This window comes from Terrapene carolina, unplaced genomic scaffold, assembly GCF_002925995.2.
Source record: "Terrapene carolina triunguis isolate 2854851 unplaced genomic scaffold, T_m_triunguis-2.0 Scaffold236, whole genome shotgun sequence".
In the NCBI taxonomy this organism is placed as follows: domain Eukaryota; kingdom Metazoa; phylum Chordata; order Testudines; family Emydidae; genus Terrapene; species Terrapene triunguis.
In genome coordinates this window covers 18,085,826-18,113,509 of record NW_020664587.1, presented here as the reverse complement: position 1 = coordinate 18,113,509, position 27,684 = coordinate 18,085,826, and the positions used below count along the sequence as shown (strand labels likewise).

The 27,684-nt window shown below is 42.2% G+C and overlaps 1 protein-coding gene across 1 annotated transcript; it reads left to right on the top strand.

Annotated features, from left to right (window-relative positions):
* Nucleotides 1-874: 874 nt before the first annotated feature.
* On the top strand, nt 875-27,684 carry MTF1 (metal regulatory transcription factor 1). Its single transcript, XM_026657145.2, has 11 exons — nt 875-942; nt 2,154-2,618; nt 13,702-13,940; nt 14,446-14,577; nt 15,159-15,232; nt 17,702-17,835; nt 19,746-19,823; nt 21,695-21,797; nt 22,494-23,050; nt 24,058-24,121; nt 25,741-27,684. The coding sequence occupies exons 2-11, from the start codon at nt 2,205-2,207 to the stop codon at nt 26,127-26,129; spliced, it is 2,184 nt and encodes a 727-aa protein (XP_026512930.1). The 5' UTR covers nt 875-942; nt 2,154-2,204; the 3' UTR covers nt 26,130-27,684.

Genomic DNA, 27,684 nt, shown 5'->3' with positions numbered 1-27,684 from the left:
CTGTGGGTGCACGGAGCCTCCCTGGCTGCCCATGCGTCTAGGGGATGCAGGAACCTGGCGGCCGCTTCCTCAGAGCCATGGGAAGCACCGCCAGGACCCCACACCCCGAACACTCTCCTGCACCCCAATCCCCTGCCCCAGGCTAGAGTCTCCTGCCACACCCAGAACCCCTCATTTCTGGCCACACCTGGAGCCTGCAACCCCAGCCCAGAGCCCATACCCCGCCCACCCCCCTGCCCCAGCCCGGAGGTCTCTCCTGCACCCCAAACCCCTCATTCCCGGCCCCAACCCAGAGCCCTCACCCCCCTCCCGCATCCCAACCCCCGCCCCAACCCGGTGAAAGTGAGTGAGGGTGGGGGAGAGCGAGTGACGGAGGGAGGGGGGATGGAGAAAGTGGGGGTGGGACCTCGGGGAAGAGGCGGGGCAGGGGTGGGGCCTCGGGGAAGAGGCGGGACAGGGGTGGGGCCTCGGGGAAGAGGCAGGACAGGGGTGTTCAGTTTTGTGTGATTAGAAAGTTGGTAACCTTACTCCTGGTGTTACTGTGATGCCTGAGGACGCTGGGCTGGATGGACCCTTGGCCTGGCCCCGTCTGCTCTATGGCCCGGCCTGGCCTGCCAGCGCTGCCTGGGCAGTGGGGTGGCTGCTGCCCAGCCCTCAGCCTGCTCCCAACCTGGGGCCACCCCACTGCACCCTGCTGGCCCCGCCCCCTTACATGAAGCCCCGCCCCCTCTCCTGGCCACGCCTCCTCGTTCATGACGCCTCAGCCTGAGGCCACACCCTCTCAGCCGTCGCTGAGCTCCCGCCCCTAGTCCTTCCCCTCGGGGGCGGGGGCCGGAAGGGGCGGGTCTCGGCGTGCTCCGCGAGGGCCGGAAGCGGAAATGATGCGTTGGGTAATCATGGTGCCGCTGGGAGGTTGCCGCTGCCGCTGTTACCGGGCGCTTGGTGAGAGCGGGGCGCGCCCAGCCGGGGGCGGCGTCCGGGGCGGGGGCGGCCCGGGGTCCTGCCGGGGCCCAGTGAGCGCGGCCGCGGCTGTGGCGCCGCTCCGGGCCTCTGGCTCCGGCCCGGCCCGCACTGTCAGCTCGCTCGGGGTCAGCCTGCCGCCCGGGGTGCCGCTCTGGGCCGCGCTGGGCGGCCCGGCCTGTGTCCCGGGGCTAAGGTGGGGGCGGGGACCCGGCCTCAGCCCGGGACAGCGGCGGGGGCGGGGTGAGTGTGCAGCGCCGAGCACGGGGGCCCGGCTCCAGCCCGAGCTTTGCTGCCATGTCAGGAGCAGCCCCGTCCCCACCTGGCTCAGCGCTCGAGGGCCGGTGATAGGTACACGCTGTTCCCTGCTTCACTCTGGCGCTTGGCTCCGGGGGGTGGTTTTTCAGGGCCTGTGGTTGGTGCCGTCTCATGTCCAGTAGTCATTTGTCTCCAGCCCGGCCCTGAGGTTCAAACATGTTAGCAAAGCTCATGCGGTTTCAGCGAGTGCAGCCCTAGGCAACAAGCAAGCGATGTCTGTGGAAGAGTAATGTGGTCTACTGCCCTGGGCATGTTTGCCCTCAGCTTGTTTTTATAAAATCTGGGAGACTTGTGCACAGAAACAATCCTGTTATAGTGTCATACTATAACCCATTCACCCTGGCACTTTATGTTGTAAAGAGCTGAAACTGTTTCTCTTGCCGTTGCACCTAGAGACCCCAGTCAGGAAATGAGGTCCTGCTGTGCTACGCACTGTTTAAACACACAATAAAAAGACAGTCTTGCCCCAAAGAGATTCTTGCTTGTTTGGCCTCTGTTTCAAGGCAGCTCTCTGGCAATATACAGTAATTTGCATGTGGCTTTTAGTAGACTTAGGTACTAGAGGCCCAATCTCTGTGGAGGGATGTTTCTTCTTACTCTAAAAGAGAACTATAGGCCCTTTCCAGGTCTCATACAATATATATATTAATAATTTAGAAGATTTGGAGCACTTTTGAAAGTATTTTCTTATATGAACTGAATAAAAACTTAACTGCACTATTTGTCTTGGTTTTCTGAAAGCAAGACAAGGTTTTTGGAAGTGAGTTAATGGGGACAGGAAATATAAACTTGTTGAAGTTCACACCTTTGAGAGATTTAGGTGAAGTCCTTATCTAAATATTGATATTCTTATTCTTGTACTAATCTTGTTACAGATGAGTTGTTACATTTTAATTTCATGATCCTGCACTGAATTCTATTAAACCATGGGGGAAAATAGTCCTGATGGCAGCATTCATTACTATGAAGTGGAGGAAGATGAACTGACCCAAGATGATAAAATGATGAGGTTTGTGGACAAAAATGGTCTGGTTCCTTCATCATCTGGGACAATTTATGACAGGACAACTGTTCTAATTGAACAAGACCATGGGACATTAGAAGATGATGAGGATGAAGGACAATGTGGAGATCACTTGCCTTTTTTACCAGAGGGTCATGAAGAAGGATTTCATTTAATAGCAGATCATGAAGGAATGTCCCAGGGTTATGTGCAACATATTATTTCTCCAGATCAGATTCATTTGACTATAAATCCTGGTTCAACTCCCATGCCAAGAAATATCGAAGGAGCTACTCTCACTTTGCAATCTGAATGCCCAGAAACCAAGCGTAAAGAAGTAAGTGACCAACTATAATCGTAGAACTTTGCCCATCTTGAGAGCTGTTCATCTGATGATCTCAAAGCACTTTGCAGATATTGTTGATTTTTTTTTTTCTTTTTCCCCAAGTGGTCCTGAGAAATTAGCTGCACACTAAAGGAAAATGTATGACTAACTCCACATAACTGTTTTGAAAATCTCAACCATTAGATTTAGCTTCACAGTAGCTCTGTGGTTGTGTAGGTAAGTACATGATAAGTTGCCCAGGATCACACAGTGAGTCAGAAGCCAGAGTCAAGAAGGTAATGTGTCAGTCCTGATTTACAGTCTCTCCTGTTCTCACTACATAGACCATATGCCTTATATAACTGCTACTGTCTGAAGAGAACCCCAGCATGTTTCATGACAGTGCAGTAACCACTAAATATAGTAATAAAAGGTGACTAGAAAATAAGGACCATGATAATAGTGCATGTGCTTTAGTGGTCTTTCTTTCTAAATAGCTTGATTAGTCTTTCACAACTCTTAAAAATATTGCCAAAATTAAGCCTTTAAAATGGATATAAGCTTTCTTAGCCTGGGTGTACCAAGTTTGGCTTAGGAAAACTTCTGCATCCCAATTAAGTGTCAAATTCCAGCCGATTGTGAGTTGAAATTTCTAAAATATTAAACCTTCATCACCCACACTGATTTGAAACAGAAGCTTGACATAACCTTAGTTATAGCATTATTACTGAGGTACTGTAATAAGTAGCAGCAACAAGTAAAGTTTTAGGAAGTCACAATTGTACTTGATTAAAACGTGACATTTTGAACCAGCTTACTCATGTGAAATGGGTGGTTCTAGCAATAGAACACATGATTTTCATAGTGAATTTTTGTTGTGTTGAAAGCAAAGCAGGTTCGGACAGACTTGGTAAAAAAAATTTCTCCAAAAATAATGAATTGTGTGTGGTGTCTTTAGTTGACTAGTATTAATATAATCTGTCAGCATTTCAGACTTCGGGCTAGTTCTGTAGTCCTTGCTCATGGTGAATAAGGACTTACGTGAGTATTTCCATTAAAGCCAATGGCACTACTTGTGTAACAGATACTCTCTGTGAGTAAGGGTTGCAGAATTGGGCCTTTAGTTAGAATGGAATCTGGGTTTGAAAGCCTGAATAATTTAGTTTAGCCGGGGACCTTGATTGGCGTTCACTTGGCAAAGTGAAAGTGGTTCAATAGCAGCAGCAGTTGCTTTCAGGTAAGAGATGGAATTTCTGGACCGGAAGGTCTCACCCAGCAAATCTGTTAGCCTAGGACTCAAATGGGATATTTCCTTTTCCAATTTTCAGTAGTGTTACTGGCTGCTGCACCTTGCCTTCTTCACCACTGCTTTATTGCTAAAATTTATTTTCGTGTCATGCTACAGTTTTCCTTTGTCTTTTATAGGACACTCAACTTGCCACTTCCAGTGTCTGAGAATAGTGTTGTGTGTTAGCTAACTCAGTGTGGATCCTTCTCCAAATGTGTAAAAAATGGGATTGTCCTCTATTACTTTGAGGTGTTTAAAAGGCTTGGAAGATTTTTTGTAATTCTTTTCTGCTTTGTTATACACTGTAAATTCAGGCAATGACTACTTCACTCTTTGTAGAGGAGTCAAGATGACTAGAGAACTAGTAGTAGGGGTACAGTAAAAGTGAATCCTGGGGAAATGTGGTCTTATGTCTGCTTAATTTAAACACTTGACAACTAGTTGGGAGGAAAGAACTTTAAAGACTAAACACCCTTGCACTATCTTTTAAGATCTGAAAAAGCTATCACACTAGTTTTCTGGCCCTTACGAAACAGGGAAGATGACTTGATGTTGCTTATATTTGAGATAGAAGCAGAATAGAAACCCTTTATGAACATTCACAAAGTAGTAAAAGGGCTTAGCCCCAATTTCTTTAGTTTGGAGGTCACCTTTAATTCTATTTTGTTACAACATCTCGTTCTACCTTTAGTACTACTTTCCCCATGAGAATAGCTAGTACTTACATCATCTTCCATCTTAGTTTCATAAGCTTCCTATTCACTGGTACTAGTTCACCCTGAACTCAGTTTAATCTTGTAATTTGTGCTCCCTGGGTTCTGAATTACTCAGCAGTCTGAACAGTTTAGCTAGTTGGACAATGTTCCATCCCATATGCCACCAAGTTTTCTTCACCAATAAAGATAAACTTAACTTCCTCTTAGCCCCATCTTATATGTATGTGTAAAATCTAGGCTCCTTCTGGTTACCCTCCAAGGTTCTGCTATCCTTTCTTTGCAAAGAGAATACACAACATAGGTATAGCCATTGCCTTCTACAGAACTGATATTGCTTTGAGTTTGTGTTCTGCCATCTGTGGCTGTGTCCTAGTGCCATGTTTCATTTGTGGTGATGGCATCAAGCCTTTTTCTGGTAAACTCCATCTTTTCCTGCTCTATACTCTGCATGACAGCTTCATTTTAGATGTTTGGTCCCCTCTGCACAGACCTTTTATCTACAGTAAGCAGACGCCCTCTGTACTAAAAGATGTGTATTGCTTTGAGTATAGTTCTATAGCTCCTTGTCTCACTACTTATATATGCAGCCATGGACCAAGCGATTGTTAATAGCTTCTGGTAGTGCCCACAATCTTGCGTAGCTCACAAGTATGTAAAACACTTTCATGTATTGCAGTAGTTAATGTAAAGATGATTCTCCTGCATGTGGAGGTTTTTGATGCAGCAGTTTGCACCCTAACTTCAGGACAAACTGCTTTACCAGGGATCCAATTTATTTTAGTGCTGATGTATATTAGTGGTAATGAGTGGTACTAAAGCTGGTAGTCCTGTTAGGAAAGATAATGTATCTTTTTCAGGCTAATAAACTTCACTTTCCTACCCTGTGTCTGTTTTTAATCCACCAGTCTACTTTACATGCCAGACCTTTCTGATGCTTTGTCTCAACCTATAACACTACAACTGTAAGATCAACTTTTTTAATTGCCGAGCAGATGTGTAACCTTTCTGCAATGCTCAGCAAAGATACCTTGCATCAGCTGTCTTGCTGTTACAAAATCATGCTGTATGGTGTGTTTTAACTAGGGTGACCAGATGTCCCAATTTTATAGGGACAGTCCTGATTTTTGGGTCTTTCTTATATAGGCTCCTATTACTCCCCACCCCGTCCCGATTTTTCACACTTGCCGTCTGGTCACCCTAGTTTTAACTAATACAAAATTGCTATTGCCTTCTCTGCACAATGATTCTCCTCTCCCATGGATGCTAGATTTTCCAGTTCTCTATCTTGTCATGGAGAAGCATTTTAAAAATGCTAAAACTTCGCAAATTTCTGTCCTCACTTTCCTGAAAGCTGGTGCATGACTGTTATCTAGGCCTGGGATACTTTTCATTTTAAACATGTCCAGTGTTTTCTTTACCTTTTTCTGTCTCTATGCTGTCCTGTACTAGACCAAGGAATAAGAAATAAACCCCCATATCTGGCTGATAGTGTTTCCCCTTTCCATCCAGTTAGCCCACTGACGTTCCTTTGCAGATGTTTGTACCCACTCATAAGAGGCCATCCAGTACATGTTTCTGCTTGTGGCCTTCTACAGAACTGAGTGAGTAATCCCTATAGGCTCCTGTGAGTAGACAGTATCCAGTTAAATAAGCAAAAGTAGTGTCTTAGAATGAATCTGTTCTAGAAAATCCTGTGCAGCAATTCTCAGATGGTCTGTGGGCATGGTGCTGGCTCCTCCTTGTTTTCAGCTGCATGAAGGACAGCTAAAATTCATAGAACTATAGAAATGTAGGGCTGGCAGAGACCTTGAGAGGTCATATTGTCCTTTCCTTGTGCTGAGGCAGCCCCGGGTGTACCTAGACATTCACTGACAGGTGTTTGTCTAAACTGTTCTTAAAAACCGCCAATGAGGGGGTATAGAATCGTGGACTATTTTACTGTTCCTTTTCCATGAGCAGTTGCTGCAGGCAAGGGCATGTCTTTGTAAAGCACGTTAGATTGGAGGTGGTGAGGGCTGGCAGAATGGTCTCCGCTGCTAGGGAGAAGTAGTTGAAAAAGGGAGAGGTTTAGTCTGTGGTGCTGAGAGTTGAAGGCTGTAGGTCTCCTCCAACCCCATAATGGCTGCTGTGTGACACCAAAGAGCTATCCGTTGCCCTCCTGTTGTAAATGCCAAGGCTGCTTTTCTTACTGTGGCAATGCATGCTTTTGATTCTTTCACTTCTGTCTATGCAATCTCTCTCTCTCCTTCCATGACCCACCCTCCCCTGCTGCTTTTTGTAGTTAAATATTTTCCATGCTATTCAGAATTCTTCAGTGTGTGGTGCTTTTCCTAACCACCCCTTTCCCTAGAGTCTAGAGTTACTGTGCTACCAGCACTTGGTAACTGCCCTTCCTCCTTTGATTTAATGCTTGTGATTCCTAAAAGGTTTGTATCCACAAAAATAACAAGGAGTCCGGTGGCACCTTAAAGACTAACAGATTTATTTGGGCATAAGCTTTCGTGGGTTAAAAAAAACAGAAGTGGGTTTTTTTTACCCACGAAAGCTTATGCCCAAATAAATCTGTTAGTCTTTAAGGTGCCACCGGACTCCTCGTTGTGTTTTCACACTTTGGTACCACTTGTACAGTTTAGCATGGCATTCAGGGCTCATGGACTTTGAAAAGCGGGTGTTCATAGAACCATAGAAATATAGGACTAGGAGAGACCTCGAAGTCATCAAATCCTGCCCCCTGCGTTGAGGCAGAACCAAGTAAATCTAGACCATCCCTGACTGGTGTTTGTCCAACTTATTCTTAAAAACTTCTAATGGTGAGGAGTCCACGACCTCTGTTGGAAGCTATTCCAGACCTTAGCTACCCTTATAGGGGGAGAACTTTTTTAAATATCTAACTTAAAACTCCCTTGCGGCAGATTGACCATTACTACTTGTCCTACCTTTAGTGGACATGAAGAACAATTGATCATTGTCCTCTTTATAACAGCCCTTAACAGATTTGAAGCCTGTTATCAGGTCCCTCCTCAACTGTCTTTTCTCAAGACTTAAACATGCCCAGTTTTTTTAAACCTTTCCTCATAGGTCAGGTTTTCTAAACCTTTGATCATTTTTGTTGCTCTCCTCTGGATTCTCTCCAGTTTGTCCACATTCTTAAAGTGTGGTGCCCAGAATTAGACACAGGCCTCACTACTGCCAACTAAAGTGGGACAATGATGTCTTACATATGACACCCTATATGCCTTATTTGCAGCTGCATTATAGTGTTGACTCATATTCAGTTTGTGGTCCACTGTAACTCCAGATCCTCTGCAACAGTATGACCACCTAGCCAGTTATTCCCCATTTAAGTACTTTGCCTTGTCTTTATTGAATTTAATCTTGCTGAGTTTGGATCAATTCTCCAGTATGTCAAGATCAGTTTGAATTCTAATCCTGTCCTTCAGAGTGTTTAGAAGTTCTCCAGGCTTGGTGTCATCTTTTACTCTCCACTCTATTGAATTGTCCTGGACCTAGGACTGACCATTACATACACCCTTCCACTATGACAGCGAACCACTGATAAGTACTCTGTGAGTAGAGTCTTTCAACCTGTTGTGCACCCGCCTTATGGTAATTTCCTGTAGACCACATTTTCCTAGTTTGCTTATGAGAATGTCATGCGGGACTGTGTCAAAAGCCTTACTAATCCTTCTCTAACCTTAACCTATGTTACTCTATTCCTCTAATACTAAAAGGTTAGGACAGCCTCTCCCTGTGTAGCTTGCTTCCACAGTAAATTTGCCCAACATTAAAATATATTTGAACTCCAGATGCTATACAAGTGACCCCATTCCAATTTTTAATTGAAACTTCTATGCACAGAATTTCGCTTTTCCTACAGCCTTCATTTTAGTTGGGAGATTCACTGAGCTTCCCTAACTCCCTCTCTGGACCATAGCAGCACTTCAGAATCACTGTCACTTGTGTTCTCAAGCTGGCAGTAGGGTCTAGACAATTAGAAATGAATATGGTTCTAAAGGCACAAAAATAAATCTTGTGCTGTAGGTACAGATGTAAATTAAGGCCTGTGTTTAGATTGAAGTTCTCCAGTCCCCATTAATCCAATATGAAGATGAGTCTTTGTGGGAATTTAATAGAATGCTAGAAAAACTTACCTCCTTTTCACAAAGCAGCTTAAATTATTACAATTACATTCTAGCACCAAGGAGACAGGATTCAAACCCCATGTTGGTCACCATGGAAAACAAAAAATTCAGTTACTTTCCTACTTAAGTGATTACTCTTCCCCTCGTAGCTAGCTTCTGTATTATATCATATTTTTATTTGTTGGTGTGCATGAAGCTTTTGTATATGTAATTTGCTTTAAGATACTGTAATGACTAGGATCTATCAGCTCATCAAAGGAAGGTGAAATTAAATGTATAATTCTTTCTTTCCTCCCTAGTGTAAAATGCTACTATTGAATCAACAAGAGACTCTGGATTGAATGAGATTTGTGACAACTGTAATTTATATGTATATATAAATAAAAACAGGAGAAAAGGAATTAAATACCAACCAACAAAACGTGTCCCTAATCCCAAACACAATTATTATAACACCAAGGGGTTTAGTGCAAACTGTGACCCACTTTACTGCCATCAAGTCTTCTGCATGTTGCTTGCTGTAAACAGGCTTAAAAAGGCCCCGGGCCTCTGCCTTCACTTACATGTGTCCGTAGTGCCAGCCTCTCCCCTGTAGCTTGTATTCATAGGAGGCAGGTCACCAATACCTGGCAGAGGAGAGATGTCAGCTGGCCTTTTGCTTTTGCATTGGCACTTAATAATCCTTGTACTGGCAAAGAGCTGTGCAGTATATAAAAGGGAAAACATTCGCTGCCCCCAAAGATGGACAAGCTAAAACGCAGGCGCCTGGGAGATACAAAGGTGGGGATGTAATTTGGGGGGGGGGGGGGATGTCTTGTGGGGTTTTTTTAATGTTGCCCTTCAAATCCTCCTCTTCATTTCTAGTGAAAGGGGCCTCACTGCTGAGCTGGCCCCATGTAGCACTAGCATAGGGTCAAAATGTGTGCTCTGTACACAGTCTCACTTGGGAGTGGTGTGGGATTGCGCTGCCCCAGTGGAGGCTTTGAGTTGGCTGGTGCCTATGGTTCAATAAGCCCTGTGTCCATAGTGAATGTTGGCTTTGCTGTCATCACCCAAGTTTCTCACTTTCCATAGGTGACCTTTCAAACAGGCAGGTCTTGAGCTTGTGCCTAAATGCCCTTAACGGAAACCAAAGGTCAGAGTGGCCATGTTTGTGAGGCTCAGCGCTGCAGGTCCCTGGGTGCTGAATTATCCAGCTGGCAGAGCCCTCTGAAAGGAGGGAAACCAAGAACACTTTCAAAAGTGGCCCCTAGTTTTAATGGGTGGATGTGTCATTTTTTGGGTGCCCAGCTTGAGACACCCATGACATTTTAGAGGTGCTGAACATCTACAGCTCCCAGTGATCTCCATAGGCATTCTGGGCACTCTCTCTGAAAAATCAGTCCTCGTGTAGCTCTTGCGGGACAATTGAAACCTGATGCTTGCAAAATCTGTGGTCACTTTTGAATATGGTAGGCTTAGTGGCTAGCCCAGGGATCGGCAACCTTTGGCACGTGGCCCGCGGCCCGCCAGGGTAAGCACCCTGGCGGGCTGGGCCGGTTTGTTTACCTCCTGCGTCTGCAGGTTCGGCCGATCGTGGCTCCCACTGGGTGCGGTTCGCCGCTCCAGGCCAACGCGGGAAGCGGCGCGGGCCGAGGGATGTGCTGGCCGCCGCTTTCCACCGTCCCCATTGGCTGAGAACAGCGAACCGCGGCCAGTGGGAGCCGCGATCGGCCGAACCCGCGGACGCAGCAGGTAAACAACCTGGCCTGCCAAGGTGCTTACCCGGGGGGGCCGCATGCCAAAGGTTGCCGATCCCTGGGCTAGAGTCTTGTCTTTTCTTTAACAATATTAGTAAATATTACATAAAATTTCACGCCTTTCCATCCTGCTTTCCATACATCCATGCAGCACACGGAGGGACCATTTTGTTTGGCAAAATACAGGTCTGGTTCAAAGAACAGTTTAGGGACGATATGTTTAGTTCTCAAACTGTCAAAGAAATAGAACTGTTTAAAAGCTGTAGTAGAGAGAGGTCCTGAATGTTTCTGAATCTAATGCTGGAGTCTGTAGGAAAATCCAGCTTCTAAAATCCAATTGGGATTTTCAAAGTTTCTCAGCACTGGCCTAAATGCTCTCATTGCATGCAGTAATAAGACTCTCCCTGATTCAGTGGGAGCAGAGTTAGGCCAGTGCTGCATGTTTTTGAAAATCCCACCCCAAACTTCTGTTTAAAATAACTAATACAATTTCCAGAAAATCAACACACTGCGTGGAACAAGCTCTTTCCTTTTGCAACCTTTGCATAGGGGGCACCATTTACAGAATCTTTTTTAAGCAGAGACTACTTTTAATTTTGTCTCTCTGATTGTTCCTAATATTGTATATAGACATTCTGAAAGGTACAGGGGCAGGGAGGGAGTGTATGCACTAATTCTGCTTGTGTATGAATCTGCTTCAAATCTACTTCCTTTTCTGATGATAAAGATTTTTAACACATCAAAGTGATGTTTTTAAAAGGGTAGAGGGAGGTACCATAAACATTATTACATGAGAATGTCAAGCTCATCTCCAAATACAGACTAGCAAAAGGGCTTTTACAGAAAAGAGCCCCTACCTACTGTACTCACTGCTCATCCAATTTATACCAAATACAATGCAAAGCATTAACCAGATGCTTCCATTCCTGGCAGGACTACAAGGGGCTTTCAGTAGGTTCTTGACCAGATGTGCTATTGGTGAAGTATTCTTGGTGCTGATATTGTGCTGTTTGTCACCTTCACCTAACTTCCAGTGTTTGTCACCTTGCATCACTTTAAGCAGCACCAAAATACATTTACAGCCTGATAACATACTCAGAAATCTGTCCCTGCTCCCTTCTCCTTCCTTCTTAACCCCCAGTGACACTAAAGAATGCTGATTCTCAAATATTCTTGCATTTATCTACTCTAGTAAAGAAAAGGGGTAGGGAGGAGTGATGAATCACTGAGAGGTTTAAAGTTTTTCTCTTGTCTTTCCCAGCAGCTAGTGTGGTCTCAGGCCATGCTGTCTGGCCTAAGAGAAAAGGCTTTCAAAAATTTGTTAGGAGACCATGAGTTTGCAATGCACATACAGTCTTTGTGTCCACCCATAACAGCCATCCTAAGTGTTCTACATGTGCTGGTTGTGATACCTGGAATCTACATGAATCCAACTGAACTGGCGAAATCTGTATTGGTTTCTCCCCAGTGTGGACAGGAAGCTATAAGTGGTGTGGCTGTACTGGTTCAGCCAGTCTCCCCAATTTCATTGCACAGTTCGGTACCTTGTATTTGGAAATTACCCCAGAGTCTCTTCTCATAGCAATAGTACTGGGTGCTTTAGGAAAAGTAGCACTCTGGGAAATATAAGAAGGTTTCTGACTTGTGTCCTTCCCCTCCTATATCCAGTGATTAAACTAATCTTCAGAGAAAAAGCAGCAAGTTCTTCCTACTGTATTGTGGCTTTGCTCTGTCTTTATAAATGTTTCTAAACCTCTGTATTTCCACTTGCCAGTCACCCACTCCTCACTGGGGTCTGGACTCATTTTGCGACTGATGGGAGTTCTCAACCATTGCATTCAAATTAAAGCTGTCAGTCTAATAATTACCATTGAGGAGAAATCCAGTTCTAGCATAGAAAATTGATGATTTATTCCATGTGGAGAGAGAGTCCAATTCAATGAAACATTCAGACTTGCTTACTGTGTAAGCCTCTAATGCACCCTCTCCCTGTTGGGTGCCGAAGCTTGGCAGAATTTCTATCAAATCTAGTCCGACACGAGTCAGGTGATCCAAGCAGCTGGTTGGGAATTCTGGGTTACTTGCCTAGTGCCTTAAAGCTCCATGTTTATAATCTTATTTTGGTTCACAAAACAATCTGCGTGGTAAGAATTAAAAGCTTTTGTATTGGCATGAGCTTCTTTCCAGTTATATCTCTGCAAACCTTTGCTTTGTTGAGCTGATATTCCCAGTTAGTGTGGTGTCTTTGGGCAGTATCATTACATTATACATATGCAAAGAAAATGCCCCAGTTTTACTATGTTGCTGGTATAAATTATATTGATATGTAAAAAAAAAAGCAGACTAGATGGAACAAAGCAATCTATAATCCACAATAATTTGAAAGAGATCCTCCACTCGCTATCAGTGTATTGGAGCAGCACAGTGCAGAGTTATGCCTCTAGGGCCTGGTCTTGTATTCCTTACTGGGGGATGTTGGTGTGCGTTTGGAATTTGTACGGATTGCAGGGCTGCTCTTTGTGGACTTGTTAATGTGTGTTTGAAACTAGACAATTATCTTGGTCAATAGCTGAACATTTTAGAATATTTTGAATTTAAATTCAGACACTCCTTTTTTTTTTTTAAATTAAAAATGAGAGAGAGAGAGAGCATGGAGCAATATATCATTAGACTCGTAGTCCTGTGAAATGCTGAGCAACTATACTTCACGCTGTGCAGGTCTATGGAAGTTAAGGGGGTTCAGCACTTTGGTGGATCAGGTTAGAAGAGTATGTATCTGTCTGCCTCTTCCTCTAAACATACCAGCACAGTCGAATGCCCGTTGCTAAAGGCTAAGTTTATTAATTTGGAATGCATATGGGGACTTAGACCTTCACTTTGATTTATTATCCCACTAGACTCATGTTCCTATACTAGTTAAACTCTGTAAACTTCTGTTTCTGTAGATTTGCCTGAATTTTCCCCCATAACACAATAGGAGGGCAAAGTAATTTGATACTTCATCTGTTAATTAAAAAAAATACATTGGTATCATTCTGGGATCAGAAGCCATCTTATTGTCTTTAATTAGAGCAAAAGCCTAGCTAGTCACACTAGGCAATGAACCCTATCAGAGCCCGTGCTGTGGATTAGATCCCAGAAGTGCTAGAAACTTGGTTCAGCTGAATTGTACATTTTGTAGACTTAAACTCTACAGCATTTTTCTCATAGGTTAAGAGATACCAGTGCACCTTTGAGGGCTGCCCTCGCACCTACAGCACTGCTGGGAATCTGCGCACTCATCAGAAGACACATCGTGGGGAATACACATTTGTCTGCAATCAACAAGGTTGTGGCAAGGCCTTCCTTACCTCCTATAGTCTCAAGATTCATGTCCGAGTGCACACTAAGGAAAAGCCGTTTGAGTGTGATGTGCAGGGCTGTGAAAAGGCATTCAATACACTGTACAGGTAAGAGCCCTTCCATGCAGCTCTGTTGTCTTGCATGGCAGATGGTTACCACTGTTTTTCATATCAAATTCAGTTCTTGTTTGAGCACCCTGGCTGCAGTTTTTGGGAGTGGATCCTTCTCCCAGCTCCAGACCCAATCCTGCTATAGAATCTCAAATCCGCCTAAAGATCCTCTTCCATCAAAACCAAGAACTGGGAGAGCAGCATTTGTGACATTATCATTATTTGTGTTGCAGTAGAAGTAGTCCCCTTTGTGCTCAGCATTGTTCAAACACCTAGCGTTTTCGGACATTTTTGATTTGTGTACTGCACTCCTTTATAAATACTCTGTTAGTCTATAAGGTGCCACAGGACTCTGTCGCTTTATAAACACTGATATTGATAAATTTAATGAACAAACAGAATTTGTTAAGCCTTTGAACCTGTCTTGTGGTCCTTGTTATATGGCTCATTAGCCTTGCTGTGCTGCATGTGGTAAGAGGGATTTCTTTGGAATGTTTTGCAGGTTGAAAGCACATCAGAGGCTTCACACAGGAAAAACGTTTAACTGTGAAAGCGAAGGCTGCAGTAAATACTTCACAACACTCAGCGATCTGAGGAAGCACATTCGAACACACACAGGAGAAAAGCCATTTAGGTAAGTTGCTAGAGGGCAGTTTCCCCTCTTCTGTGGGGAGAATGGCAGGTGAGTTTGGTAACTGACAGTCTGTGCGAATCAGTGGAGTGACTACAAAGAAGAGGCTTGTTGTAAGAATCTAGAGACAAACTGCATGAAATATTTTCACTTTTAGTCCAGTGAGGGAAGCTAGATACACGAGCATATCTGTACTGCTGCTTTTTCGGTTGGCGAGAAGAGGACGGCGTTGCAGTTGCTTGCACCAAATTACTCTGTTGCCAAATAGATCAGGCTGGCCAAGCTGCCATGAGGAGCAGCACATCTACAAAATCTGTTTTTTCTCTGCTATGGTGGAAAGTGTAATCCATAAAAAATGGTGATCGCAATAAATGGCTTTGTTTACTCTTTTATATTTTGCTGTCGCATTGTAATCTGTGCAGCGTGTGTAGTCAGATACCTCCCAATAGCTACTATTAACAGAGTTTAAATCTGGAGCATCCTGCAATTTAGTCAAGCACCCAATGGGAAGCATGACTTCGCATTATACCTGATATATCCAAGAAGTCTGCTGCTAACTTTTCTCTGTTTGGTGCTTCACTCAGGTGTGATCATGACGGCTGTGGAAAGGCTTTTGCTGCAAGCCACCACCTTAAAACACATGTTAGGACACATACTGGTAAGTCTGGAGGGATCTCTTCTCTAACTGAGCCTCTTTTGTTTATACAAACTTTCATAAGCCTAATAATGCTTATACCTGTAGTCTACAGAGCAGCACAGCAAGGGCATTTAATGGCATGATCTGCCTTTCAGGTTTCAGTTATTTATTTGTTTTATTTATTCAGATGTAAGGAACAATAAAAAAGATGTCAAGGCACCTTGACATTTAATCTTTCAACATCATAATACATCCAGCAGCATTTAATAAAAACAAACTTTCAGATGGGAACAAATTAACTCAACTCAGCCAGCCAGTGAATCCACTACAAAAGACATCTTTCCAGTTCCTGTTGTCTTCTAGAACAAATTCTCAACCTTCTCCAGAAACCATAGCAAATAAACCAGTACTGTACCAAAAGTGGTGAGCAATTAATAATTCATTTAATATTTTAATTAGCTGCCTTTCTTGTTTCCTATCTCAGGGTAGTGAACAATAGAAAAATATCCCTTCAATTTAAATTTGGCAGCTATTGAATTTCACCAGCACATCTCACAAATGCAGCAATAATGACGTGTAAAACTTAAATATTCACCAATTCACTTGACAAATTTGGAAACTTCTATTTCTAAGGCTATTATGCTGCATCCAGGAAGTGACACTAAAGCTGTTAGTAGGCTGTTCAGACGTTCCCACAGGTTCTACATTCATTGTTTACTCTTTTCAGCATAACATTGAGTGTGAGGTTCTTTATATGGTGGAATTCACCTTGGACCATTGTAATGTGGGTATGTTATGGAAATTCTCCCTGAGAGTTGCTGTTGCAAGCTTGTCTCTATGCAGCAACCTGTACAACATTCAAACTTGTGTATGTCTTTATGGGAGGCGATGTTCCTCTTTTCTTACCGAGTTATGGGTGGTTGTGATAATTGGGCCTACAAATTTACCCTAATTTTGAACTCAACTGTAAAAAATGTGTGTAAGTTCATAATATCGTCACAATAACCTATAACAACAAACGTTGATGGGAAAAGGTAGGAAAGGGAGACAGACTGAGTTAGCCCAAACAAAAAGGCCTAATATAATTCAAGGACTGTGTTAAAATGATGCATGGTAAACAAGAAGAGTGTGGAACCTTATTTTGGCTAGTAGGTCTAATTGGTGGACAAAATAACAAGGGGATGCTTTATTCCACGCATCACTCCCTTTTTGAGTCCTTAAAGAAAGAGACTTTGGGGTGAGAAATTGGCTACTGGAGCGAGTGTCACCGTAATGCCTGTGATCCATGTTAAAAGCGACAAAGAGTCCTGTGGCACCTTATAGACTAACAGATGTATTGGAGCATAAGCTTTCATGGGTGAATACCCACTTCGTCAGATGCATGATACCCCTTTGATACTTGTGATCCATGTTGTCTGCTGGAGTCCTGGACCTTTTTCATCCTAAACTTGAGAGATGTCCTGACCAGACTGGGCCTGAGAGAGGGGTACCCAGATGACATCTCCAGCATCTCTGGCTAAAGGCCAAACATCACCTGGGATGTGAGACTCCTCTGCCTGTTCCTTCCCCCACCTTATTTCTTTTCTTTCCTATGTCTATCCTTTTGTCTTCTGTTTAATAAAAGTCTGGCTTAGCCACCCAAGACTGTATATTTTGCAACACTGCTGTGAACCCGTGATCAGAAAAAGGCAGCTAAATGCAATATGCCAAACAGCCTGATGCTGATACAAATTTGCCAGGTCTTAGAGTGGCTGGTAAGATCGTGTGCTATGCCTGTTTTTCAGCAATGAAATTGCAAGTGAAAGTCAACATCAAAGACAAAATCTGTATTTTCTGTTCTTTTCGTTCCCCTTTTATGTGTGTTTGTCTTGTTACGTCTTCTAGGAAACGGAATTGGACTTTAACAACAGCAGCAATAACAACACCTCCAGCCCATGTCAACTAACTTCTTCTCTTTTTCCCAAAAGGACAGTTATTATCATCTTTGATGCCATCTAAGAGACTGTCAAACGGGGGTTTTTCCTTCTAGAAACTCTCTCCAGCTAAAGGGAAAGGGAACAAGGGATGTTGTTAAAATGAAAGCCTTACTTTGTTTCAGATGCTTTAACTGTTTTCCATTATTTTCTGTATCTTTAATAAAATGTTACAAAGGATTGTTAATGGTGTGTTTGCCATGGGAGGACTGAGCAGGCAAAGGTCTCTTTCTACCAAACCTTGTTTAAAACTATTCAGTGTTGGACAGTGACTGGGATATGTTAACACCTTTGGCCTATATATTCCATCTAAAGTAGTACAACGGTGGTTGTAGTGGGAGAAGAGCTGAAGCAGTTAGAGCACTTAAAATACTCTTGCCAGCTTACCGATTTCTTTTCCCATATTTTAACTAGTGCCATATCTTGGAGGATGATTCTGACTTAAGCAAAATGGCGTATTGTAAAGAGATGTCTAAACTTTTGTACAAATCAGTGTGGTGTTTTGTGCTTCTTGTAGGAGAGAGACCCTTCTTCTGTCCCAGTAATGGCTGTGAGAAGACTTTTAGTACTCAGTATAGTCTCAAGAGTCACATGAAAGGTCACGAGAAAGGACACTTATATAATGCACTTCCCAATAACAACGTATCTGAGGTCAGTAGCTTTCTCTTTTTTTCTTTAGAGCTTTTGTGGTAGATTGGAACAAAACCATATTTTGGGGAGAAGTTCCTGAGGCAATAAAGTGTGTGCAACATTGTGCTAAGCCTATTCGGTGCACCGCTCCCACTGGAAATTGGTGGGATTTTGGTGCTTAGCTCCTTCAGGCACCTCTGAAATTCCCAGCCTTAAACTTCAAAATAGATCGTGCCTTATCAAGGAACAAAATCAGGGTGGATTGATTTAAATCAGAGCTGTTTAAGTCACTGATTTTTAGTTATGATTAAAATCAGCAAGCAGGAAACCTTGATTTAAATAATATTTTTAATTGTGGTTTTGCATTTATACTTTTTAGTTATTTTCCTAAATAAAGGTTAATTTTCATTGGTTGGTAACCATTAAAACATGTTGATTTGTAATTAAATATAGCCTTTACACTAAATTGGGGCTTCTTTTTGCAAACTAGAATATGGTATATGTGTAAAAAGGAACAGAGAGTCCTGTGGCACCTTATAGACTAACAGATGTATTGGAGCATAAGCTTTCATGGGTGTACACATTTGTTTATGTAATTATATATAGCTTAACCTACATTTATTCAAATTCTTTATTTTTTATTTTTTAATTTAGGATGTGGTGGCTTTTGCATTTCATATTTTCTAGATTAATTTTTACTTGTGATTTGTGTCACGCTTTTCATAGATTCATAGATTCTACGACTGGAAGGGACCTCGAGAGGTCATCGAGTCCAGTCCTCTGCCCGCATGGCAGGACCAAATACTGTCATCCCTGATAGACATTTATCTAACCTACTCTTAAATATCTCCAGAGATGGAGATTCCACAACCTCCCTAGGCAATTTATTCCAGTGTTTAACCACCCTGACAGTTAGGAACTTTTTCCTAATGTCCAACCTAGACCTCCCTTGCTGCAGTTTAAGCCCATTGCTTCTTGTTCTATCCTTAGAGGCTAAGGTGAACAAGTTTTCTCCCTCCTCCTTATGACACCCTTTTAAATACCTGAAAACTGCTATCATGTCCCCTCTCAGTCTTCTCTTTTCCAAACTAAACAAACCCAATTCTTTCAGGGTTTGAATTGAAATTCAAATTCAATTAAAAATGCAAAAAAGCAGCATTTTAATTTTTTTATTTAATAAAACTACCTTAAATGCACTTGAAACATAAACAAAGTGTATCAAAAAAATTGCCAAATATATTTTGCGTTTAAAATGAACTGATTTATTAAACAAAGGAAATATTATCTGTAGTTAGTGAATTAAACTGATTGTTTCTGGTCACCATGTCCTTCAAGATTTTAGACTGAATAGACCTCATTGTCTCACACCTAGTTTTTATTCATAGATTGAAAGAGGAAAACAAGGTTTCCTGCTTTTTCAACTCCTAATTGGTTTCTTAACTTTGAATCAGTCATTGAACTGATATAGTTGAATACATTGAGGTGAAGAAAACATTCTCTGTACCAGCAGAAGAGGCTACTGCTGTCAAAAGCTGGTTTAACACTTCAGCAAACTCTGATTCCAGGTGCTTAGCCAGTGACTTTCACTAGTTCAGTGGCTTGGACTTTCTTTAAAACTTGGCAGGAAATATGTACTAAAATATTATTTATTGTATTCAATTTAAATTATAAGAAGTTTTGGCTTTGAGATAAGTTGTCAGTTTCAGATTTAATTTTAATAGATTTATTTTTTAAATATTTAATTTAAATAAAAAAATAAAAATCTATTTTTTATCTTTTTTAAATCACTGATTTTATCTACCCTGAACAAAATAGCCTGACAAGCTGTGTAGATGCCTGTACCTCTAAAGAAAGTGATCTAAAATACTGTGGAATGTCCAGTATTGCTGACACTGATTTAAATACATAACTGCAGTTGTATTCCTCTTCAGGATACAAACCACTCACTTTGTCTGAGCGACTTAAGCCTCATATCCACAGATTCGGAACTGCGGGAAAACTCTAATACAGTAAGTAACCATGCCTCTCCCATAATTTGAGATTTTGTCTTTATTATAGAGTGTTTGCCCCATCCAGAGGAATACAGGGTTTAAGTATTAAAAACTGGTTGGTTTTGTTTCACTTGCTCTGTCCTTTGGCATTATCTGCTTTTGGTCCCCATTTTGTTCCTGTTGTCTGGGCGTGGCCTCTCTAGTGAGAGGGGCATTGCAACGACTTACTCTAGGAATGATACCAGTGCAGTTCAGTGGATTTTTTTGGCAGAATGCATTACGTCATGTGCTGACAAATGCATGCACTTCCTACACAGCCCTTCTGATTCCTTTCCTACAGTTGGATTTCACCATCTGTCATTATGAAATATTGCTGCAGTCCTATTGGGTGAATTTGGCATATACAATGCATCTGATTCTGACTACTGAGGCAGAGGCCGGTAATTGTAATACTACATATGATTTTAACTTTTTCTTCACAATATTGTTTCTGTTAAACGGGGACAATTCCTTTAAAAGCAAAGCAATCCTAGTGTTCTGTTTCAGTGAATTAGTAACATTTTATGTGGGCAGAAGTAAATTAGGTTGGATACAACAATGTAGAAATAATTTCATTTTAAGTCACTTGAGAGCCAGAGATCTAACTCTGACCAGCTCTGAGCTGTTTGGTTAACGGTAGCTGGATAGTTTGTGAAATGGGTAACCTGTTTATATATCTACACATTGTATGCTCTTTGCTCTGGTTTGCGGGAATCTGTGTCTAGGGAAGAACCCATTGCAAAGACTTCAGGCAGAAATAGATAGAAGAAAACATTAAATCGAGCTTGTCCTTTTGGCACTTGCAGCTAGTTAAGAGCCTTATGCTGGAGTCAGAATTAGCACCATTTGCTTGTACTGCCGTAGTCTCTATCATTTGGCTTTTCCCTCCCCAGCCATTTCTGTAACTTGCATTTTGCATCTATTGGTGGAATCGTATACTAAGGCTATAACTGGCTGTGACACAATCACTTAATTAGGTTGCCTCCAGGTGTTGCTGAAAGAGATTGCATCCTTTTGCAAGTTTATCTGGGAAGAGACTTGTAGGTGCTTGTAGAAGTCTGTGCAGGAAGTAATTCCACCTTGCTGGCATCTCAAGCACAGACTTTTGGTTGTTTGTTGTAAATGTCCCTGTAACCTGAAAACAGACTTTCTAATTCAGCAGAGTGAAAAGGAAGGATTTTTCTCTGGAACTAGCAGTGTTCCTTTAAACTCTAACCTTATGGCAAAACGGTTCCCATCTAGTGGGGAATGTGGCCATAACTAAATCTTGCATAGAGAAGAATTAGACACTATTGAGGGGCTGGTATCTTTTAGTGGCGCTGGCTCCTGGAGCCATTTAACAAATCCTGTTCCAAGAACAGTTCTGACATTACAGGTAACACTGGTGCACAGACTAGGAGATAAACTAAGCAGAGCCATGAAGGCTTGTGCATAAGAAAGTTTCCCAAATGATAGGGGTAAAACTGATATAAACAATTCTAATGTTTCAGATTCTACCCAAGTATTACAAACAACAAGGGGTTAAAATGAAATACAGCTACAGAAGAATAGTTAAGTGTCCTTTTAAGGGGTTTGTTAAGTTCAGGGTTATGCTAAAGTTCTCTATAAAGGCTTGTTCATTTGATTGGTGAATTTGCATCGTGGCTAATGCTAGCTAACTAGCATCTTTCATGCTGTGTGCTAGTTGCATAAAGTACAAAGTACCCTGCCCTTTTTGAGGGTGGCCCATTAAAATAACTGAGCAAACGATTGCAACATACATATGCTAGATGACTGGCATTTATGCAAATAGTTTAAGATTGGGGAGCTGTTGTTATCTAACACTTCTCTCTCCTTTTTCTCCTCCCCAGACACATGGACGAGATCTTAGCACAATCTCACCAGCAAGCATTTTTGAATCTATGTTCCAGAGCCCAGATCATACAGCAAATCAGGAAGATTCTCAACAGACAGGTACACTTTGTATCTGTGCAATTTGAGAGACCTTCCCGCCTATCCGTGCAGACAGCTAATTCCATTTATGCGTCTCAGACTGAGAATTATTGCCTAGTGGATAATATAAAGCCTTAGTAGAAACCAGACAGGTGTCTCTTTGAAAGGGCTGGTGGGGAGCATCGCCAGTTTAATTTATTTTGATTTTTAAAGTAAATAGTATTCATAGTCTATGGAGTGTTGGGACAGTGTCACTAGAACTGAGATCATGTTTGCAGCAGCTTTGTGTGTCATCCTATGGCACTGAAAATGGTGCTGCTGGGCTTATGTTCCTTATAAACTCCTCTGTAGTAGGTTTCCTCTTGGAGCAGGCATTTATGGCTGAATGAATGAAACCATCTGTAGAAGGGAGTTTATAATAGAAATACTTTCAGCTCCTGAGAGCTAATGGCTCTAACAGGAGTACAGTGTTATTGGCTTCCTAAATTTAGATATAGAAAGGTCCCTGTCCTGGCTACCTAAAATGTCCCTATTTCATTGGCTTGCGTTAATGAGTTTTGTACAGGGCTTTGACTATGAAAAGCATTGTTATTGGCATTTTATTAGCTAGAGGGCAAGTTAGCCTTAGTTTCTCAAGGTTCAGTGAATAGCAGTTTTTCTAGACCATGTGAGACTTGGTGTATTCATATTTCTTCTTTACTTTGTTTCCTTTGGCAGCTGCCTTGATTGAAAGTTTTAACGGTGATGCAGACTCAGTAACTACTGTTCAGCCTTCTGTAGGAGATTCAGCATCTTTATCTCTCCCACTTGTACTGCAGCTTGGCATCTCCGAGCCTTCTCACCCAGCACTACAAACCTCCGCACCCCCTCCAGCTCCCACCTCCATAGGAACCAGTTCACAGCAAGCTGCGTTTGGAAATCCTGCGACTATTTTACAGTCCCCAGAAGTGCCTGTTCCTCACAGCACACAGTTTGCAGCCAGTCACCAAGACTTTCTGCCGCACACTCAGACACCACCACAGCCCATTGTACAAGGACTTTCAGTGGTTGCCGGAGCCTCTGCTCCAGCAGCATCGAGTGCCACTGAGCCTCTGCCGGCTGTGGTTCAGTCTGTGCCTGTGGGTGCGAACTCTGTTCTGACAAGTAACCCGACTATAACAATTACTCCATCTCAGAGCACTGCTATTCTGCAGTCCAGCATAGTCATGGGAGAACAGAACTTACAATGGATTTTAAATGGTGCCAATGGATCTCCCCAAAATCAAGAACAAATGGTTAGTATTTACCATAACATTGCTGAAAGACTGTTCAAAACATTCATGTTCCTCACATAGTGCAGGGGGCTGTTTTTTAATAGAAAAATGTCTAACTTTAGTATATTGGAGAGGTACAGGATTCAATCCCATCCCAGGTGTGTCTGCTTCAGTTTTGGGTAGTGGTGATGTGAATGGCTCTGTACAGATCACAAATTGACAATCCCTGCCCTGAAGAACTGAAAAGGTGGTTACGAAGGAGAAAATGTCTGGAAAATCCAGAGATGAGGAAGATTTAGTGGGTTGTTTTCTTCTTCTTATTGTCTGACAAACTCCCTTGTATAGGCCTCACAGAGGACGTGGACTTGCTTCACCTGGGGCATTGCAGTGTGAGGCCTGAGAGTAACTTGTATTTAATTGTTTTATATCCATCTTTGTGACAAAATAGAAGCACAAAACCTCTATAGTGTTTTCAGCATTGAGGCATTTTATAGTCTATACAGTTCTGTAGCTTAATCCTATTGCCTCATAAATCGGAGGAGCCTTGTATATAAGGATAACGAAAAATCTTCTGCAAAACAAGGATGTGTCTGATGCTAAGTGGATCTGTGTGTTTGAGACCTCCAGAATAGTTTGTGTTATTCTTTTAAGTAGTGAGCCAATGCCATCTGAAAAGCTTCCCCTGTTGTGAATGCCAACAAATAAAGAGCCATTGATATGAACGCTCTGGAAAAGATGGATTATTGGTTAAGTATTAATTAATTTTGTTGGAAGTGTGAACAATGTGTGTTGGCAAATCCACAGCACCTCAGTTCAGCATCTCAGGACTACCTATGTCATTGTCTCAGTTTTGTGATATCCAGAACATGGAAGTCCCCATATCAAACCAAACTACTTAATTTGTAATCCAGTTTTCCAGTCATTTCTCTGGGATACACATTTCTCTTGCTAACAGCTGTTTGGAGTTTGCTGTTGCTTAATGGAGATCTGATTTTAACTGCATCAAATGTGTTTTTATTTTTTTAAAGCCACAAGTTCCAAAGGTGGAGAAGGTCTTTTTTACCACCACATTACCAGTGGCTGGCAACACAGGTATGTGCATTTGAAATGCAACTTCTTACCCTTTTATAGCCTGGTGACATTCCCTTGGTAATAGGTGACATCTCCTTGAATAGTACTTGTTGGGGTGTTTTAATTGATAGTTAAAAAGTCCAAGAAAACCTTTCAGCTTTTTACACTCTTAAAAGGCACTGGTTTAAGCCTAGTTCACTTTAGACTCATGTTTGACCTTATTGGGGGTACTTGCATTATAACATTAAGAAGGAAACAAAGATAATACTGAAGGTATTGGGGAGAAATTTGCAAAATATATTGTCTTGATTAGTTATCTCTTTTATTAAAAATCATATGGTATTCTAATGTTATGTGTGTATGAGATGAAAAAGTCAAAGTAGCTCCTTTAAGTTAGATAATTAATGTATTCACTGAGATTTTAGAGCACTTCCAACCTTAAATCCTTACATGAGGGGAGAGGGAGCAGCTGATAATTTACATTGTTTAATCCATCCAGCACCAACCATTTGTTGGCTGACCACCTCTCTGAGCTGCATCTAATAAAATATACAGTCACAGATATTTTGTTTTTATCTGGCATCTTTCATACACAGTATCAGATGCTTCACAAAGTCAGTCGTAGGCTAAAGAGGCTTGAAGATGAGATTTAAAAAGAGGAAAGGAGACTGTGTTAAATAAACGGAGGAGCACAAGTGAAAGAACCCTCCCTGCAGTCACTAGCAGGAAAGCAGAGCAAAGAGAATGAATAGGAAGATAGCTGACTTTGAGGTGATGAGAAAGGGAGGCTGGTGTGAGGCCATAGTACCATCCCTTGGGATTGTCTCTGCTTTAAAGGGACAGAGGCATTTAAACAGAAAAGGGCTTTAATTTTTAAACACCACTCTGCTTAAACCCCTTAAAGCTGGTTTAAAACATTAAGTTGGCACTCGGGTAGCTGGTGCTGAGTGCTGTATAAAATCTAGATATTGACACTGGGACTTCTAAACACCAGTGTCACAGAACAGGTAACCTTTCCACTGAACGGGTTCTCCTGGCCATCGGCTGGGAAACACCAATGTTCTTGTGAAATGCCACACAGGAACTGAGCAAGGTAAGCAACGCTCGCTGTGTGAGCTGTGGAATGGCCCCACGTCATCCTGTGACTTTGGGTCAAGTCCTGTATTATAAGAGGAGGAGTTAATGACTGAAACCTAGGCAGGCTGAATGTTGCTCCTCTACTTAGTAGTAACTAGCTGCAAAGAGCTTGGCGTGTTCATGTGATCAGTGCTGAGCTAATGCATCTTGACACAGCTCTGACTACCTGTTACCTTCATTGCCTCTTATAGGGCTGAGCAGATTTATAGTTACGTGCTTTAGCTCAGAGTCAGGTTAATGGCGACTTGGGCTTCCGCAGTTCCCCTAGCTTTGAGTTAGGGTTATTGGAAATGCTGTTTCCCTTTTTCTGGATCTCGTTGTTTGTTGTTGTTGTTGATATGATGCCATAGGCATGCATGTTACTTGAGACAAACAAAAATGAAAGTTTCTTGCTATGAGGAGCTTACATCTGAATTAAACCTAAAAGATTACTTGTGTCTCACTGCACTGAGACTATGCAGTTCTCTCACTTCTGCGCCTATTTGTTTCTATTTCACCTTCAGGAAACTCTGTTCAGCAGATTGGTCTCAGCGTTCCTGTTATCATCATAAAGCAAGAGGAGGCCTGCCAGTGTCAGTGTGCCTGCCGAGACTCTGCCAAGGAGAAAGCAACTAGTAAGAAGGGATGTTCCTCGCCTGACCCGAAAACTTTGGAGCAGCCAACTCTTCAGCTGCAGCCTCAGACTTTTCCTTCCTCCTCCTCCTCTTCTTCCTGTGAGCCCACCGGTCAGATGGCCAACCCTTCCGACTCACAGACTGAAACATTAAGTGCCATAGATGTATCAGACTTCCTGTCCCTCCAAAGCCCTGAAACCCCATCCAATCTGATTCCAATTGAAGCACTACTACAGGGGGAGGAAGAAATTGGTTTGAATAGCAGCTTCTCCAAGTAAAGATGCTCCAGATTCTTCTTCCTTGCACCTGGAGGCTAAAATCCTCCTCCTTAGAAGCAGACACTGAAGGCTCAAGAGTTTTTTCTTTTTTTGAAGTTTTGTGGCCTACTTCTGCTTCTCGGATGTCATTTTAGTCACGTCCCAGGAACATCCATCTTTGGGAGTTGAATCTTTAAAGAAAAAAAAAAAGATAAAAAAAAGCTAAGTTATATATGAACTGTTTTGGCTGCACTGTCTGTCACTTTTGCTTGTTGTCATATGTGAACATGGAAGTTAAGGTTACTCGTCTGCATAAAGATTATAAAAAGAAAGGGGGTTTTAGTTTCAGTCAGTCTCCTGTTGCACATCATTTTATGTTTGGGGTTTTTGGTACTGGCAGCGAGTGGGTCTTTTGTTACAACTTCTTGGGTCTGTAATCTCCTTTTGTCTCCTTCTGTGTCTGATACTGACCATGCACTATAGTAGAGGCCCAGAGAATGACGTTTCTCTAGCAGAAGATGGTATTATTGTAGTAGGAGTTGTCTGATCTGGAGCTTTTCTGGAGTGATACTTTAAGATGCTTTTGTAATCATGGGATACTTGTCCCATCACCCCATTAGTGGGAGGAGTTGGCTGTTTGTATGATGCTAACACTAATAGCAAAGCCAACTGAAACCTTTGGGGAGTTCCTAAAGAAGAGCATGAGGTACTTGTGCTCCTGCTGTGTTCATTCATTTGATTTAAATCAGGGCAGAGAGTACATTTCAGGTCCATTGCTTCCTAATTTAGAAATGTGGTCAGAGCCTCTGCCTATGTAGAACCTGCTCTGCTTGCCTCTTCTTGCAGAATGCAGTGGGTTTCACATGTGGTGATATTGGTGCCTGTTGTTGTTTTGACCAATCTGATCAACATCTGACTTTCTGTAGAAACATGAGTCAGGCTTTAAAAATCCACATCAAATTCATCAGGAGCGCAACAACTTTGCAGGTAAATCTCTTCCTTTGTTGACGATGATTCCTTGTCAGCATATAGTAAACTAGAATTCAGTGAGCATGTCCTGTAACAGTCCAGAAATGCTTCCTCTTTTCTGTTAAACTCTATAATCCCTGCCTGAATCTGCCTCCAACCTGCTGTAATGTCAGCTCTCTGTGCATGGGGCTATTTCTTGACTAAAATGCATTACACAACTTAGTAGTTTTTCATATCAAGCTGAAACTCTATATTCTAACTGACTCAGGGTAAAAAAAAACCACAAACTCCCCTTCCACCAAAAAGCCTGTAATGTTGCAATAAATGCAGTCTCATTTTAAGTGGTTTATTTATGCTGCATTATTTTAAAAGATGTAATTTTATAGTATTTTATCCATCTGTCTGGCTTTGGCTGTGAGTCTTTTTGTGTTGAAGGAAAGAATATTAAATAGTCTTTATTCAGTTTACGGTGTTAGGTGTAGTGATATGACCATAAGCCAAATAATGCTGAGCAACTGTGTTCATTAGATTTAAGGATGCAAACTCCTGGAAGGTGGAGGCCTTTCCCTTCTCTCCCTTCGGTTTTCTTCCTGTTTACTCACATCTT

Excerpts from the sequence above, each read along its gene's own strand:
- MTF1 (XM_026657145.2), top strand. The coding sequence starts at position 2,205 with ATGGGGGAAAATAGTCCTGATGGCAGCATTCATTACTATGAAGTGGAG. Across the intron at positions 14,578-15,158 it reads ACAGGAGAAAAGCCATTTAG|GTGTGATCATGACGGCTGTG; the intron begins GTAAGTTGCTAG and ends TGCTTCACTCAG. Across the intron at positions 19,824-21,694 it reads TGCGGGAAAACTCTAATACA|ACACATGGACGAGATCTTAG; the intron begins GTAAGTAACCAT and ends TCTCCTCCCCAG.